This window comes from Salarias fasciatus, chromosome 9 (genome assembly GCF_902148845.1).
Source record: "Salarias fasciatus chromosome 9, fSalaFa1.1, whole genome shotgun sequence".
NCBI lineage: Eukaryota > Metazoa > Chordata > Actinopteri > Blenniiformes > Blenniidae > Salarias > Salarias fasciatus.
The window spans coordinates 23,572,283-23,585,077 of record NC_043753.1 but is presented as its reverse complement, the minus strand read 5'-3'; the positions used below and the strand labels follow the sequence as shown (position 1 = coordinate 23,585,077).

Below are 12,795 nucleotides of genomic sequence, written 5' to 3'. Positions count from 1 at the left end.
TGTCATGGAAGTCAGTCCTAAGTAAGGAGTGTCAAACATAAGGCCTGCGGGCCAAAACCAGCCTGACAAAGGTTAAAATAGAGCAGCGAGATGCAGACATGTAATCAAAACATGAAGGTTCTGAACTCAAACTGGGCTGGACACCCCCACTGAAATGAACTGAGTCAGACGGCCTTGATTCAGATGATTCATTCCTCCTAAAAACACTGATATTAACTTTTTATCTGCTGCCAGTTTATTCAATCTATTTCTTCTCATGGTTGAGCTCAGGTCACAAATCGCCTTCTTTGGTAGAAAGCCAGATAATTTTTGACAAGATGTTCCAGACGTTAGAAATTATGTCCACATTCGGTGCACCGTCACTCACCTATGAAGTGATGGGTAAATAATCAGATTTTATTATAAATACTGACCATAAGGTTCAGAGGTTTCCAAACTGTGGCCATTAAACCTTCGAAAATGAAGCAATATGAAAATTATCCACAGAACACACACGTCTAGCCGTGTGTAAACACGTTTGAATAGCATGAAGGAGATTTGATATAAATCAATAATTAAATTTTTCTGTATCACGGACAGAAGTTCATGTGTTCGGGAAGAAGTAACCAGAAAGAGCCTCACCGAAAAGATCCCAGATTGTGTTTGTCTTACAGTTTTTTTTTTTAATTTAAGATGATTTGAAAGTGAACAGTGAATGCACCGTAAACTCTTCCAGCATGAAGGACTTTTAGCAGAGGAGAAAAACTTCACTTCGGATGTTCAACACTCTGTATTTCAATGTGCCATCAGCGTGTTAATCCTGATAACAGATCAGCTCTGATAACTCAAAATTGATATGGCCTTTAATGAAATCGACGCACATCTGAAGCGGCTGCATCGGGTCCTAAGTGGATCCTCTGGGCCACATTTCCTTCATGACTTCATTAACTTGACTGTATAATGAATTCCTCAGTCTGAGCTTCTCTCAACAATCACGCTCCGGAGACTCATCAAGGTGTTTTTAACCAACGCTTACAGCTAATGGCACCTTAATCAGCGGCTCACGCCAGCAGATTAAGGCTGGAAATGGAAGTTTTCCTTCCAGCTGACGGAACGGGAGCTCGCTTTGAGGCTTCGGTCTTTGAAAAAATTCATTGTTTTACAAAGAGGACACAGTTCACAGGTTGTCAAGTCAGCTTTACTGTCACTTCATCGATATGTGCTGAACTGAAATTACACTCTTCCTCCAGACTCTGCTGTACGATAAAAAGAAAAACACTCATGGAGTCAGCGACAGAATGAAAGCGTGCCTGTTCGTCCTGCCTCCTGCTGTTGACTCCACTCTTTTCTGAGCTGAGACCAGTGTCGGAGCAGCAATATGTGCATGTGCATACATACACACAGACCCACGCAGCACCAGCCTCCACCGCCAGCTCCGGCTGTGAGACTGTTTCACAGCCCTGACGAGGGCTATAATGTGCAATATGCTCGCTAATTCTCTCGCTCTCCTCATCTTAATCTGTCTCCTCCTCCTCCTCCTCCTCCTCCTGCCTCTCGCTGTACGTCTGTCACTGTGGCATCTGTTGATGTCCTTTTAGCCGCCGTGGCTTCAGCCGGTCCAGAAGGCCGGCTCCGCTTCCCTCTCCCGGTTGATCCATTCATGTCGCCGGCCGCTCGGAGACCGAACCCTTAATTACCCCTCCAGTAAAGAGCATTAGCGGTTTGAAGGGGTGTGAAAGCCGCGCACGTCCCTTGGATTTACTGGATGTCTAGTAGCATGTGCTTACTTTGCATTTCATCCGGGGGAGCATGTTGGGGATGAGGGCTTGCTTTCTGCAGCGGAGACGTGGGGCTGCTCGGGGAAGCGCGGCTTTGCTCAGAGCCTCCGAGTGGCAGATGGCAGAGGAAATGAAAAAACAAAACAAAGCAAACGCGATGTGAAAACAGCGTCCAACATGTTCATCCACTTAAAGCGAAGCTGCAGAGAAAACAGAGCGGCTGTGTCAGGACGCGTGTCAACATCCTGCCTGATTATGAAAAGAAGATACTCTGATGAACAAATCCACAAAGAAAGCTACTTTAAAGTTGCAGGTTTGGCTCGGGCGCCGCTTGGCCACTTCCTGTCAGTGGAGATTGCGGCGATTGGCAGCCCGTGTTGGATTAAACAGTTTCCCCACAGTGTAAGCTAATTTTAATCATTGTCACCATTGTATTTTCTGCCCAATCTGGACAGAAAGTGTGTCACTGACTGAATGTTTGCCCAGGATCATTTCTCTGTTGTAGTTCTCCAGCTTCCCTTTTGTCTTTGCTTCGTTTTTCAGAGCAAACCAGAAGCAGAAAAGCTTCCTTGATTGGCTCTTTCACCTCTGATTGCAGTCAGCCAAGGGTAAAAGGCGCCATATGTTTGGAGAGCGATTAACGAAGCGAAGTTGAAGTGGTGCAGATTAATAACAGCAGCCTGAGCTGGATGACCGACAGGAGAGGTGTGACTGAGCCCTGCGCGAAAAGATGCTTCTCAAAAGTCTTCTCGGGCTCTCTTTCCTTTAAAACTAACAGCTCACATTAAACTGAGCCCTACTATGCAACTTTTTGATTCCTAACACACACGTTAAACCTCATGGCTCTTTATACGCAGGAAAATGTAGCAGAACTAGAGGGCTGTTTTTAACTGAATCATTTCAGTTTCATTCAGTTATTCTATTGAATGTCATTTACTCTTTCCGTGCTCGGTTGTTTGTAGTTGTGCAGCTTCCTGTTGGGTTTTTCTTTCCTGGTTCTCTTTGTGGTATTTGATTTGGGTTTACCTCACCCTGCACGGTGGCATGAAGTAAGAATCGACCGGCACTTTCAGAAAAGAGGTGTTTGGTTTCTGCATTGTGTCAGTAAATACAATAACCAACCAGAAGAATGGATTTCTGATATTACACTAATAATACAAAAACAGCAACGTCGCTGTGAACTTCCTGCTCTTGTGGTTCTTGAGATGCTGCAGTAAAAGCATGCTAACATTTCACACAAGCATTTTTCCTTCCATACTGTGAGTTTGTAAAAACGCTGCAGAACCTGCCCCCTCTGTGGACCGGCACACTGTTGCCCGCATTAGAGAACTGCCAGGGCCGTTAGATTGCTCCGCTATGTACAGTAATTATAGGTTTCTCTTAAGAGCTTTTGTAAAAAGTGCTTTAAAGTTGAACCTTCTGGAAATGCGTTCATACTTCTTTGCACTAAAATTAAAGGAACCATTTGGATTTCTCTCTTTAAAGGTTATTGCTTTACTGGTCTAACACAATTGAGATCAACTGCGGTGTGTGAAAGATGATATTGACACTATTTTTGAATTATGCTTTCCAAATAATTGTTTGGGATGGGAGAAGAAGAAAAATGGATAGATTAGGTTAATGTTTACTGTGTTTTGGATTTATTTGTGTTTCAAAATGAAAAAACAATCATAAAATGACACAGACGCCATCCAATCGAGACTTTATGCCTAAAAGAACTAAATTAGTCACAAGATTAAAAAGCCTTTCAGTGTTTTTATGGTGTTTGTGTGAGCATATACTGATGAAAATATTCTGCATTTTTGTATAATTTTTATGTTGGATTTACTTTTTTATTTGCTAAAGAATGAAAAGCTGCTCATTAGAAGCTACAGAGCATCATATATGCACAGAAGCCACACAGTTTTTACCTATCTGGTCAGATCAGCCTTCATGTTATGAACCCAGTGTGTCTCTTCTTGAAGTTCAGATCAGTGTGTTGACTCACCTGAAAGAGTCCTAAGCAGTCGTCACAATCAGCCCTCAGTATCGTAAATATGTGTGGATTCATAGATTTGATCAACTGTGACAACGTTTTGGGTGTTTTTCTCGATTTGTGACAGGTAAGTTGACCTCCGGGTCAAATCTCCCAGAAACCCTCTGATTTTCCTCAACGCGGTCGGACCGGTTGAATATGACAGAGCGGACCGGAGCGGCGGACGCCGGTCTCCGCAGACTGTGCCTGGTAGAAATTAAGGGAGCGATTGTGTCTTTCAGGACTTTGCCGATTCAATATTCCACTTGGTGAGGGAGAAGTACCGGTCGCTGGTGGGCGGCTGCAGTCCTGCGCACGCTCGACACAAATCCCTGGCAGGCATCGTAATGACCCGAGGTATGGCAAATTTCATTGACTTTTATATATCACTTTGAATTATTGAAGTGGTGCAATATAGAGAGAGTGAGTGGGGGGGTGGCGGGGGGGGGTGAGAGAAGAAAGGGATGGGGGAGGAATTGTCAGCTGAGAGAGAATTGATAAGGCTGGGAGGAGGGAGAGAGAGCTTCCACTCCATGCTGTACCTTGCGATGGTGCAGAGTATACCTTCCTGATGAATTATTGACTATTCAGAGTCTCTGAGGAGAATGAGACACGGCGCCGGGTGTCACTCATCGCCACTGCTTGCTGGACCGGCGGTGCTCGGGCGGCTTTGACAGGAGTTCCTGGTGCCACAGTGGGAATCTTAACTAGATCTGCTTAATCTGACACCGAGGAGGAGGTGGAGGAAGTTTGGCTCTGCTGCATCGCACCAGCAGACCCATTACTGCATGTTTATCTTCATCCGTCATCACCGACACGTGCACACACTCTCACATCCTCCATATGTTTCAGAACGGAATATCCTGCGAGAAACACCTGATCATAGGCGGCGCCAGGCGCATTTCACTTGGTGTTGCACTGCAGTTGTGGGCACAGGATGTTCTCAGCATCCGGCGTTTCCCAGTAATGTGACATATAATTCGATGCGCATCCTCCTCCGCTCAGTTTCCATCAGCTGAGATGCCACGTGGGATATTACTGCTGCTCACAGTTTGGGATTAGACAGAGAGACTCTGAACTTTGAGAAGTTTCCATGTGCATGCAGAATGCTAAACTGAGAGTGTGTGTGTTCTGATTAAAGCTTGAGTTCACCCTTCAGTCCATTCATTAGAGGATAAACACAGAGGGACAGGCTGAGGTTTGGGAAGAGTCTGGAGTTCTTGTTGAATCTCATGTTTTCTCTTGTACCAAAACCTTTTCAGTGACTCCGAGATGTTGGATTTGACACTTTGGGACTGGATCTCAGTACACACAGTTTTAGTCAAAATCCAGTTCCCCTAACTTCTACCTGCACAGTAACAGAAACAACATCCCTCACGTTTCACCGTGTGGATTAGTGGCCAAGAAAATGTTGAATCGTCAAAGATTAAGATAAAAGAGAAACGTTTTCACAGTGAAAATATGAGGCAGGAAGCACAGCCTTTCCTCTTCGGGAGTTCAAATACAAATGACCACAGGTGCAGAGACACGGGGAGGCGTTATCTGGCCGGCGGCGGCGGGGCAGCGGGGTCAGCGAGGAGGGATCGGTATCTGCCCCGTCTTTGGAGTGCTGCAGCTCATCAGTTCAGACTTCAGTGAGACGGGCGCTCATCCTGACCTAATCCAATCCCCCTCCTCCCCGCCGCCTCCCAGTAATTGCTTCTGTTTGTTTATTAATAGCGCCCGTTATCTTCAAAGATCCAGACGTGGGGCTGCCGAGTATTTACAGTGGAGCGGCGGCGGTGTGCCGCGGCGGCTCGCCGTTCGTGCCGTCAGACACCGAACTTGACAGGAACACTGGGGTGTCCTGTTCTGCAGCCCCTCCCCTCCCCCCGCCTCTCCTCCGCCTCATGCGTCTGCCTGGGGAATATAAATGCCGGGGTCCGTCTTTGAACCCCAGACATGCCGAAACCTCCCCGCCAAGACACCAGACCGGCCCCGGACGGCCAGAGAGCCGGCCGCGCACGTCATCAAATAGTGTGGAAAATCTCATTTTACTCGATGTGAGATAACAGCGTTCAGACATGAAACACACACACTTTCTTTTTTCTTTAAATTTGTTTGTTGGGATGAGAGGAGCTAATCTCAGCCGAGCGCCGCGCCTCCGAGTGGGAGGAAGAACCACGGGGACTCAGAGGGAGATGAGAGCAGGAAGGGTTTGAAACAAGTTGATCACAAATGACAGTGAAGCGGCGGTTTTTCCACGCCGCGTATCCACTTTCAAACGGGGATTTCTCTACACTCTTTATCTGCTTTTCCGGCTGTCGCAGATTTTTAGCGTTTCAATAATCATATCCGGCAACAAAACAGCTTGTAAGCAGGAAATTAAAAAAAAAAAGGAAAACGTCGCAGCAGAGATGTGCCCAGGGTGTGTTACAGCCCAGAGAGAGATTTGAGAGCTTCAGCAGCATTTCACAAAGACACCCTTATACGTTCAGGGCTAATAAAGATTCAACAGGGTGCTTTCTCCACCGCCGCCAACTTTCTTTCTTTCTGCTAAGCGCCGAGCATTTTTAGAGATTTTTCCCCGTGATTCAAACGACACGGGTTTGGATGACATTCAGCGTAATCATCCAACATCTTGTGATGAAAAGCACACATGAAAGGTAGGATTTGTGAAGCTCAACCTAAATGGCATGAAAAACCACTTGACTAAGAGTTGACCTTGGGAGCCGGTTCTGCTTCAGAAGAAAATGTTTTAATGTGTGCTTTATGGTGCTCAGAGATAATGGCTGGCTTATTAGGAAACATTTTCCCCTGTTTTATAACCATAGAGAATAAAGGGATTCTGATAATAGCCTTGCAGTGTCTGTCAGTTGCAGCTGGCATGTGTAATAATGGATCATTGCAAAGTTCATGGTCATGTCATTTATATGGATTTTTTTCTTCTTTTTTCCTGTTTAACAGTCCCAGTGGTTTCTTTGGTGATTACCCGTAAAATATCCCCAGTAATGCGTCCTTAGTTTATGATTTCTCTTTCTTTCTGCTAACTGCGTGAACAGTTTTGTTAATCACTTTTTCTTCTAATTATTCGTCTTTAAGTTTTGAAGGTTTCTGTCCGTAAGCAGTGCGATTAGTTAAAGGAGACGTTTCTTCTCAATGCTTTGCTTTAGTTTCACAAATTCAGTCATTTGGAAATAAATATTGACTTTAATCCTTATTCTCTTTTTTACTTCTACTTTTTGCTTCTGATGCACATTAAGAGACGGTTTTCACATAAAACTAAAGTGCTGAAAAACTCTCATTTGTACTGACAAGCTTTGACTATCTAAAGTTATGGTGTTGCAGCGAAGCATGACTGATGACTTGGAATAACTCTTGGGAGTCTCTCCGGGAGTTTGCATGTTCTCCCAGCTTTTTTCTTCATGCACTTCACATTCCTCCACGTCTAAAGACGTTCCTGCTCTGTTGAAGTTGGGATTAAGAAGCTTCAGGTTCGGTGAGGCACATAAAGTCAGGAGACCCCCTGAGTTAGATGTTTATTTGCATCAGTGTTTCCTCCCTGCTCATGTAGAATTAAAACTTTTCAAGTAGCTCATTATATAAAAAGTTGAACTTTTCCTTACGGTTTATTTTCCCTCTAATTAAATATTCCAGTGTTGTACAGAATTAACTATAAATCATACAGGGATGGTCACTGATTATGTTTCCCTCAGAAATACAATGTGGCATGAAGTTCGGCTTCTGTGAGTTCGTGTGGGTGTGCTGGCTGCCCACTGCTACCAGATAATGAACTTTCAAAGCAGGATAAATGACTGCTCGGAGGTATAGCTGCTGTTTTTTCTCCGCAAGTGTGGGTTTATTCATTTAAATAGTTCATTTATTGTTAATCATTTGTCTAAATATGTGAATACATTTTGCGCTTTAGCACTTGGGGGGGATTTCATTTGTTACACTGCTTGTCATAACAGACTTATACATCGTAAAATTAAAGAGTGCATCTTAAACAAACCCGGGTCCCTCTCCCATGAATAATGAGGAAAAATGAGAACTCATTTATTGTAGCAGGGGATGTGTTTGAAAGGCTGAGTTTCTTTTGTCTTCACGTTCTTTTCATAACGTCTTTATTTGACCGCAGTATTAAATAATTAAGAGCTGATTCAACATGTCAAATAGTGTGTGCTGCAGAAAGAATATACGATATTGGCATTGATACTGATCCTGATGGCTTCCTGTGTGGTAATCTGAAGCCTGTCCCTTTAAATCCAGCCCTGCGATTGGCTGAGGGCGTCCCGCCTCGCCGCCGTCTGCGGCGCGGTGTAATGTAGTGTGATGCAGCCTGGTGGTGAGAGGCCATTTTGCCAAACGCGCAGGCAGAGCAAGTGGAGTGCACCGGCGTTTCGGGGCGGAAGGGATGCACCATTAAACACACACACAGGACACACACATATGTTTGAGCTGCTTGACAACTGGTTCAGATAAAAATATGAAAATATAACCAATCGTAATGTTTCTGAACCTTTTTTAGGTTTGAGCTAAATGTTCATTATTAGTCCAGCATGTAGTTTGCTCTGTGTCCACCTTCAACCCCAGTGACCCCAGTGAAGGCTAGTTTTCAACAAGTTTTCATCATTTCTGCTGTTCCCATGTAAACAGTTGACCTTTGTCGTGCAAAATCAAAACTTTTCTGAAGCAGAGACACAAATCTGATGCATTTTCACTGTTGCATCCCTTCCTCGCCATGACTGAGCGAGAGTGTGGCAGAGTTTGTCCTCCGTGAATGAATATGACTGTTCCATCCTGAAAGGTCAATTTCTAAAGAGGAATTGAGTAGAGAAGGAATTCGTCAGTTTTCCATGAATCGTGTGGTATGTAGTCGGAATGCATTAATCTCATACCTTGTTTTAACGGGGATAATACATAGAATTTAGATTGTTCTTTGATCCCACTCTATAGCGACAGGAGGCGGTAATGCGCCTGATGAAATGGTGCCATCCGCCGTTAAACAACAAAGAAGAAGAAGACTGTTCCATCCAATGGACCTATTTTCTGTAATACCTGAAAAAAATACTTTTATGCCCAAGAAATGCAGCCCTATTTATGGTTCATTACATTATTGGCTGCAGTTATCACTTTTTAAAGGATTTTTTTTTAACGCCACCTCAATCAACTTATTAGATTATTAGCAAAATGTTATTGTAATGACTGAGAACTTGTTACATTATTAGATTTTTTTTTTATATTGAAAAAGACCAAAATTATTACATGATTGGCCATTATATTATTGGTTGTTTATAACCTGAAATAATACATCTAATGTGTCCATCTACTCACTGTATTTTAGTATTTTTGCGAGATGAAGCGAAGGAGAGCATGAAGGAAATAACAGAATGAAAACATGCCATGGGCTTGTTTGCATTGAAAACAACAAATTTGTCAGATTTTTGGTCGTCACAAGCCTCGACTGGAGCAATATTCTGCTTTGAATATGAATTCTGCAGCATCAGTGTGTGTGTGTGTGTGTTCTGAGACGAGCATCTCTGCAATCTGTTGATTGAAAGAGAACAGGTAATTTAACAGGTGTCACATTCTTTTTTCTGTTTTTTTTTTTTTTTTTTCGTTGTGTTTTTCGATCGTACTCTCAGATCTCCAGTTTTTGTTTCTGTAGCCGTTTGATTTTGCGGCGGTACATCTCTCCCAGTCCTCAGGAGGAGCGGAGTGACAGATGGAGTCCTGTGGACTGAATCTGTCACAAAAGCTTTCCCCACTCCGGACCCCCCGCGGCTCGACATAACGCAGACTTCAGTGCTTTAAACGGCCCAACTTGTCCTCATGAAAAGCCTGGTAATGTCTGGAATATGGCCGCTCGGGGTGTCAATCACTCCACTGTAATTTGCTTGCACTTTTGATCTGGGCGATGCCCGCATGAATTGCCTTTAATTCCTGACGGGGAAATTGCCCTGCTTCGGCTGATTGTCGCCACACCTCCCGTCACACTCTCCCCTCTGTTGTCGTTGCTGCAGAGTTCAGCTCCAGCAATCAAAATACTAAATAAACATCTGCGTGCGCCTGTCGAGGAAAAGGCTCGGCGCGGCGCGGCGTGTGTGTGTGTGTGTGTGTGTGTGAGTTGCCATAGTGAGCGGTGTGTGCTTTGTCTCCCCATTAGACGCCGGTGACAGTGCTGAGAGCTGCAGTGTCGGGTTAGTTGCTATAGTGAGTGGTTCCAGGTCTCCGCCTGTGATGTACATGCTTTCTGACAGTGCTGTTATCCCGGGGTGTGACATCTTTGAATCACCAGTAATCAACAGATGTAGCTGTGTGTGAAGAGCGCCTCAGGCCTTTGACTCCTCTCCACCTTGTTCCTTTTGACCGTCTCTCTTTGTGTTTCTGTGATGCAGCTGATTATTCCTGGTTTAAAAACAGCACACCGCCTGTGGGGCTCGCTCCCTCCCTCTCCTCCCCTCCCTCCCTCCCTCACTTTCATTCATCTCTCCTCCTTTCCTCTCTCCCGCAAACTGAAGGCAACCTCAGTGCCAATTTCATGGGAGGGTAGCGAGCAGCGCAGCAGAAATTATCCACTGCAAAATTGATCTAAACAATCGCAAAGTGGAACGGCAGGGAAAAGCAGGGGAATGAAATTGGGAGAGTCTGTTACCTTTCTGAACTTGATTCATCACCCAGGAGGAATTGTGGGTTTCATCGCCGAGAGGGAGCGTCGCCGCATGAACTCAGGAAGTGCAGATTCTCATGGAGGCGCAGCGTCGCGTGTTTTTCCATAATGTTTAACCTACTTTCCGTCTGTGTTGCTGCTGGTTAGTTTAACAGAACGTGGGGAGAGCTGGATCCACCTCAGACGCTGCTGATACTTCACTGAGTGACACAGTTTGACCCGTTCGTACACTGTTAAAGCTGAGCTGCTTCTGAAACATCCAGCTAAGAACTTGAACTGTCCACCAGCACTAATACACAGAAACTTTATTTCTTAGACAGAGTTATGAAAAGGACTTCATGTTGAAGTAAATGAAGAAGGGAAGAAACACCTTCAGAGGCCTGCAGACCAGTCACTTGGGTGAACTCAGGTGTATAATTTCAATTTTAATTTTTTTTTAAGTGAGTTGAAAGCCTGCTCTTCTGCAGGGAGCTGCTTCTTTGGAAAACAACATAACTGATATAGAAAATATTCACTTTAAATGATATAAAGTGAGAGAGGCTGCACGGTGGTGCAGTGGTTAGTGCTCTCACCTCACAACGAGACGGTCTCTGTGTGGAGTTTGCATGTTCTATGTGAGGTTAATATTGACCCTAAATTGCCCCACAGTGTGAGTGTATGTGTGTGTGTGTTTTTGTCCTGTGACTGTACCCTGGGATGGACTCCAGCGCCCTTTGACCTCGCGCAGGAAGCAGTGCCGCCTGGACCAGGCTGTGTCTGTTGTTAGGCTGCGTCCCACTGCCAGGCGTTCAGCGGGGAGGCTGCTCCAGAGAGGATGACTAAAGTGGATGCCTCACTCGACGTGCCTCATTTGTGTTTCCAGCCCGTCAGAGGATCTTCAGAGTTTCCTGACTCATGGCTGTGGTGACGTGAAGCTTACAGGAGGCTGGGAAATCTGACTCAGGCCTGCCGGAGCAAACAGGTGCACTTACTGTATCCGCAAGACGCTGTTTATCCAGAGGGTGGAGAGCCGAGGACGGTCATGTCTGAGCCCACGGCTCCGCAGTGCAGCTGGCTGAACGTCAGGACGAGTTCTGCAGACGAAGACGTAGAAATATCAGAAAACTGGAGGAGTTACAGTCCCACTGGGGTGAAGTCAGGTTTCTACACTTTAATGGAAACTGTTGTAGAAGTTACTCCATAGTTTGATTGCAGGCAGAATCATTGGAAAGACTTCCATAGATATCATGGAATGTGATTAACAATAAAATTATGAAAGTAGGAAGGTGAGAAAGTTAAGATGAATTTGGCGATTTCCTTCAGAAAGAGAGTTTTTCAATAAAAAATATTATTTTCTGTTTTTGTACTTTCCAGAGTGAAAGATTAAAACACACATACACACACCTCTACCTCCTTCAACTCCCCCCCTCCCCCGCCCTCCGTCCTCCTCCTCCTCCTCATCAGTGGAGGTGTCAGGACTCGAACGCCGCAGTGCCATCTGGGCTGCGGCTGATAAAAGCTCATGTGCCGGTCCGGCGGCGCCCGCAGGTCTGCCAGAAGCCAGCGAAGCCTGACTTTCAGAGGCGATGGGAGAGATTTGTGGCAGCCAAGGAAGGAATGGCAAGCCGTTAGTGTGCTGATCCAGCCCCGGCCCTCCTGCACACCTCCACCTCTGCACCGCCTTTGTCTATCTGTCCGTCAGTCGCGTGGCTCTGCGCTGCTCCCAGTCCTCCACTAAAGTGTCTTTGTCCAAAAAAAAAAAGGCAAACAGGAAACAGGACGGCCTCTTCTCTGCTTTCTTGTGTCACAGTGAGAAATGCTGCATGTGTGAAGCTTGAACCTGAGTGTGACAGACAGCAGAGGCCTCCACCCGTCACAGTGTGCCCCCTGCAGGGCCACAGCATCATTACACCAACACAGCTTATTTCTCATCAACAAGTGATTTTTATTCCAAAATATGGACAACGGTTGTTTTAGTATTGCAATATTTTTAGGATTTTTTTTGTGAGAAAACTTCTTTCTTGTCATGTTTATTGTCTTGAAGGTAACATCACTGGTCTTAAAGATGTTTTAATGTCTAAATTTCAGTTTTTGATGAAACCTCAGAGTCTGTAATATGATGTGGATCAGAGGAGACAATCAGGACAAATCCATTATGAGTCCAGTGAAATAAGTCATGATCATCTTTAAAGTAAAAGCGAAGCTTTTTCATTTGAAACATTGTGTGGTAAATTAATGAAATGCGTCATGTTTTCGCTCTGTTCTTAAGCCCGCGGCCTTCATGGTTGTGGCGACACGGCGTCCTCGCGTGAGGCCGATGTGGTGGAGCCAGCCCAGCGTGCAGGTGGAGGCTCTCTGCCTCCCTCGCTGCTCAGACCCAGCTAATCCAGGCTGCG

At 45.2% G+C, this 12,795-nt stretch overlaps 1 protein-coding gene across 2 annotated transcripts in view; it reads left to right on the top strand.

Moving 5' to 3' along the window:
• Positions 1-12,795, top strand: part of adarb2 (adenosine deaminase RNA specific B2 (inactive)) — a 177,442-nt gene that overhangs the window by 146,894 nt on the left and 17,753 nt on the right. For both annotated transcript variants that reach the window (XM_030099726.1, XM_030099727.1), the window contains one exon: positions 4,014-4,128. In XM_030099726.1, coding sequence (XP_029955586.1) covers positions 4,014-4,128 — 115 coding nt within the window. The remainder of the gene's footprint in view (positions 1-4,013; positions 4,129-12,795) is intronic.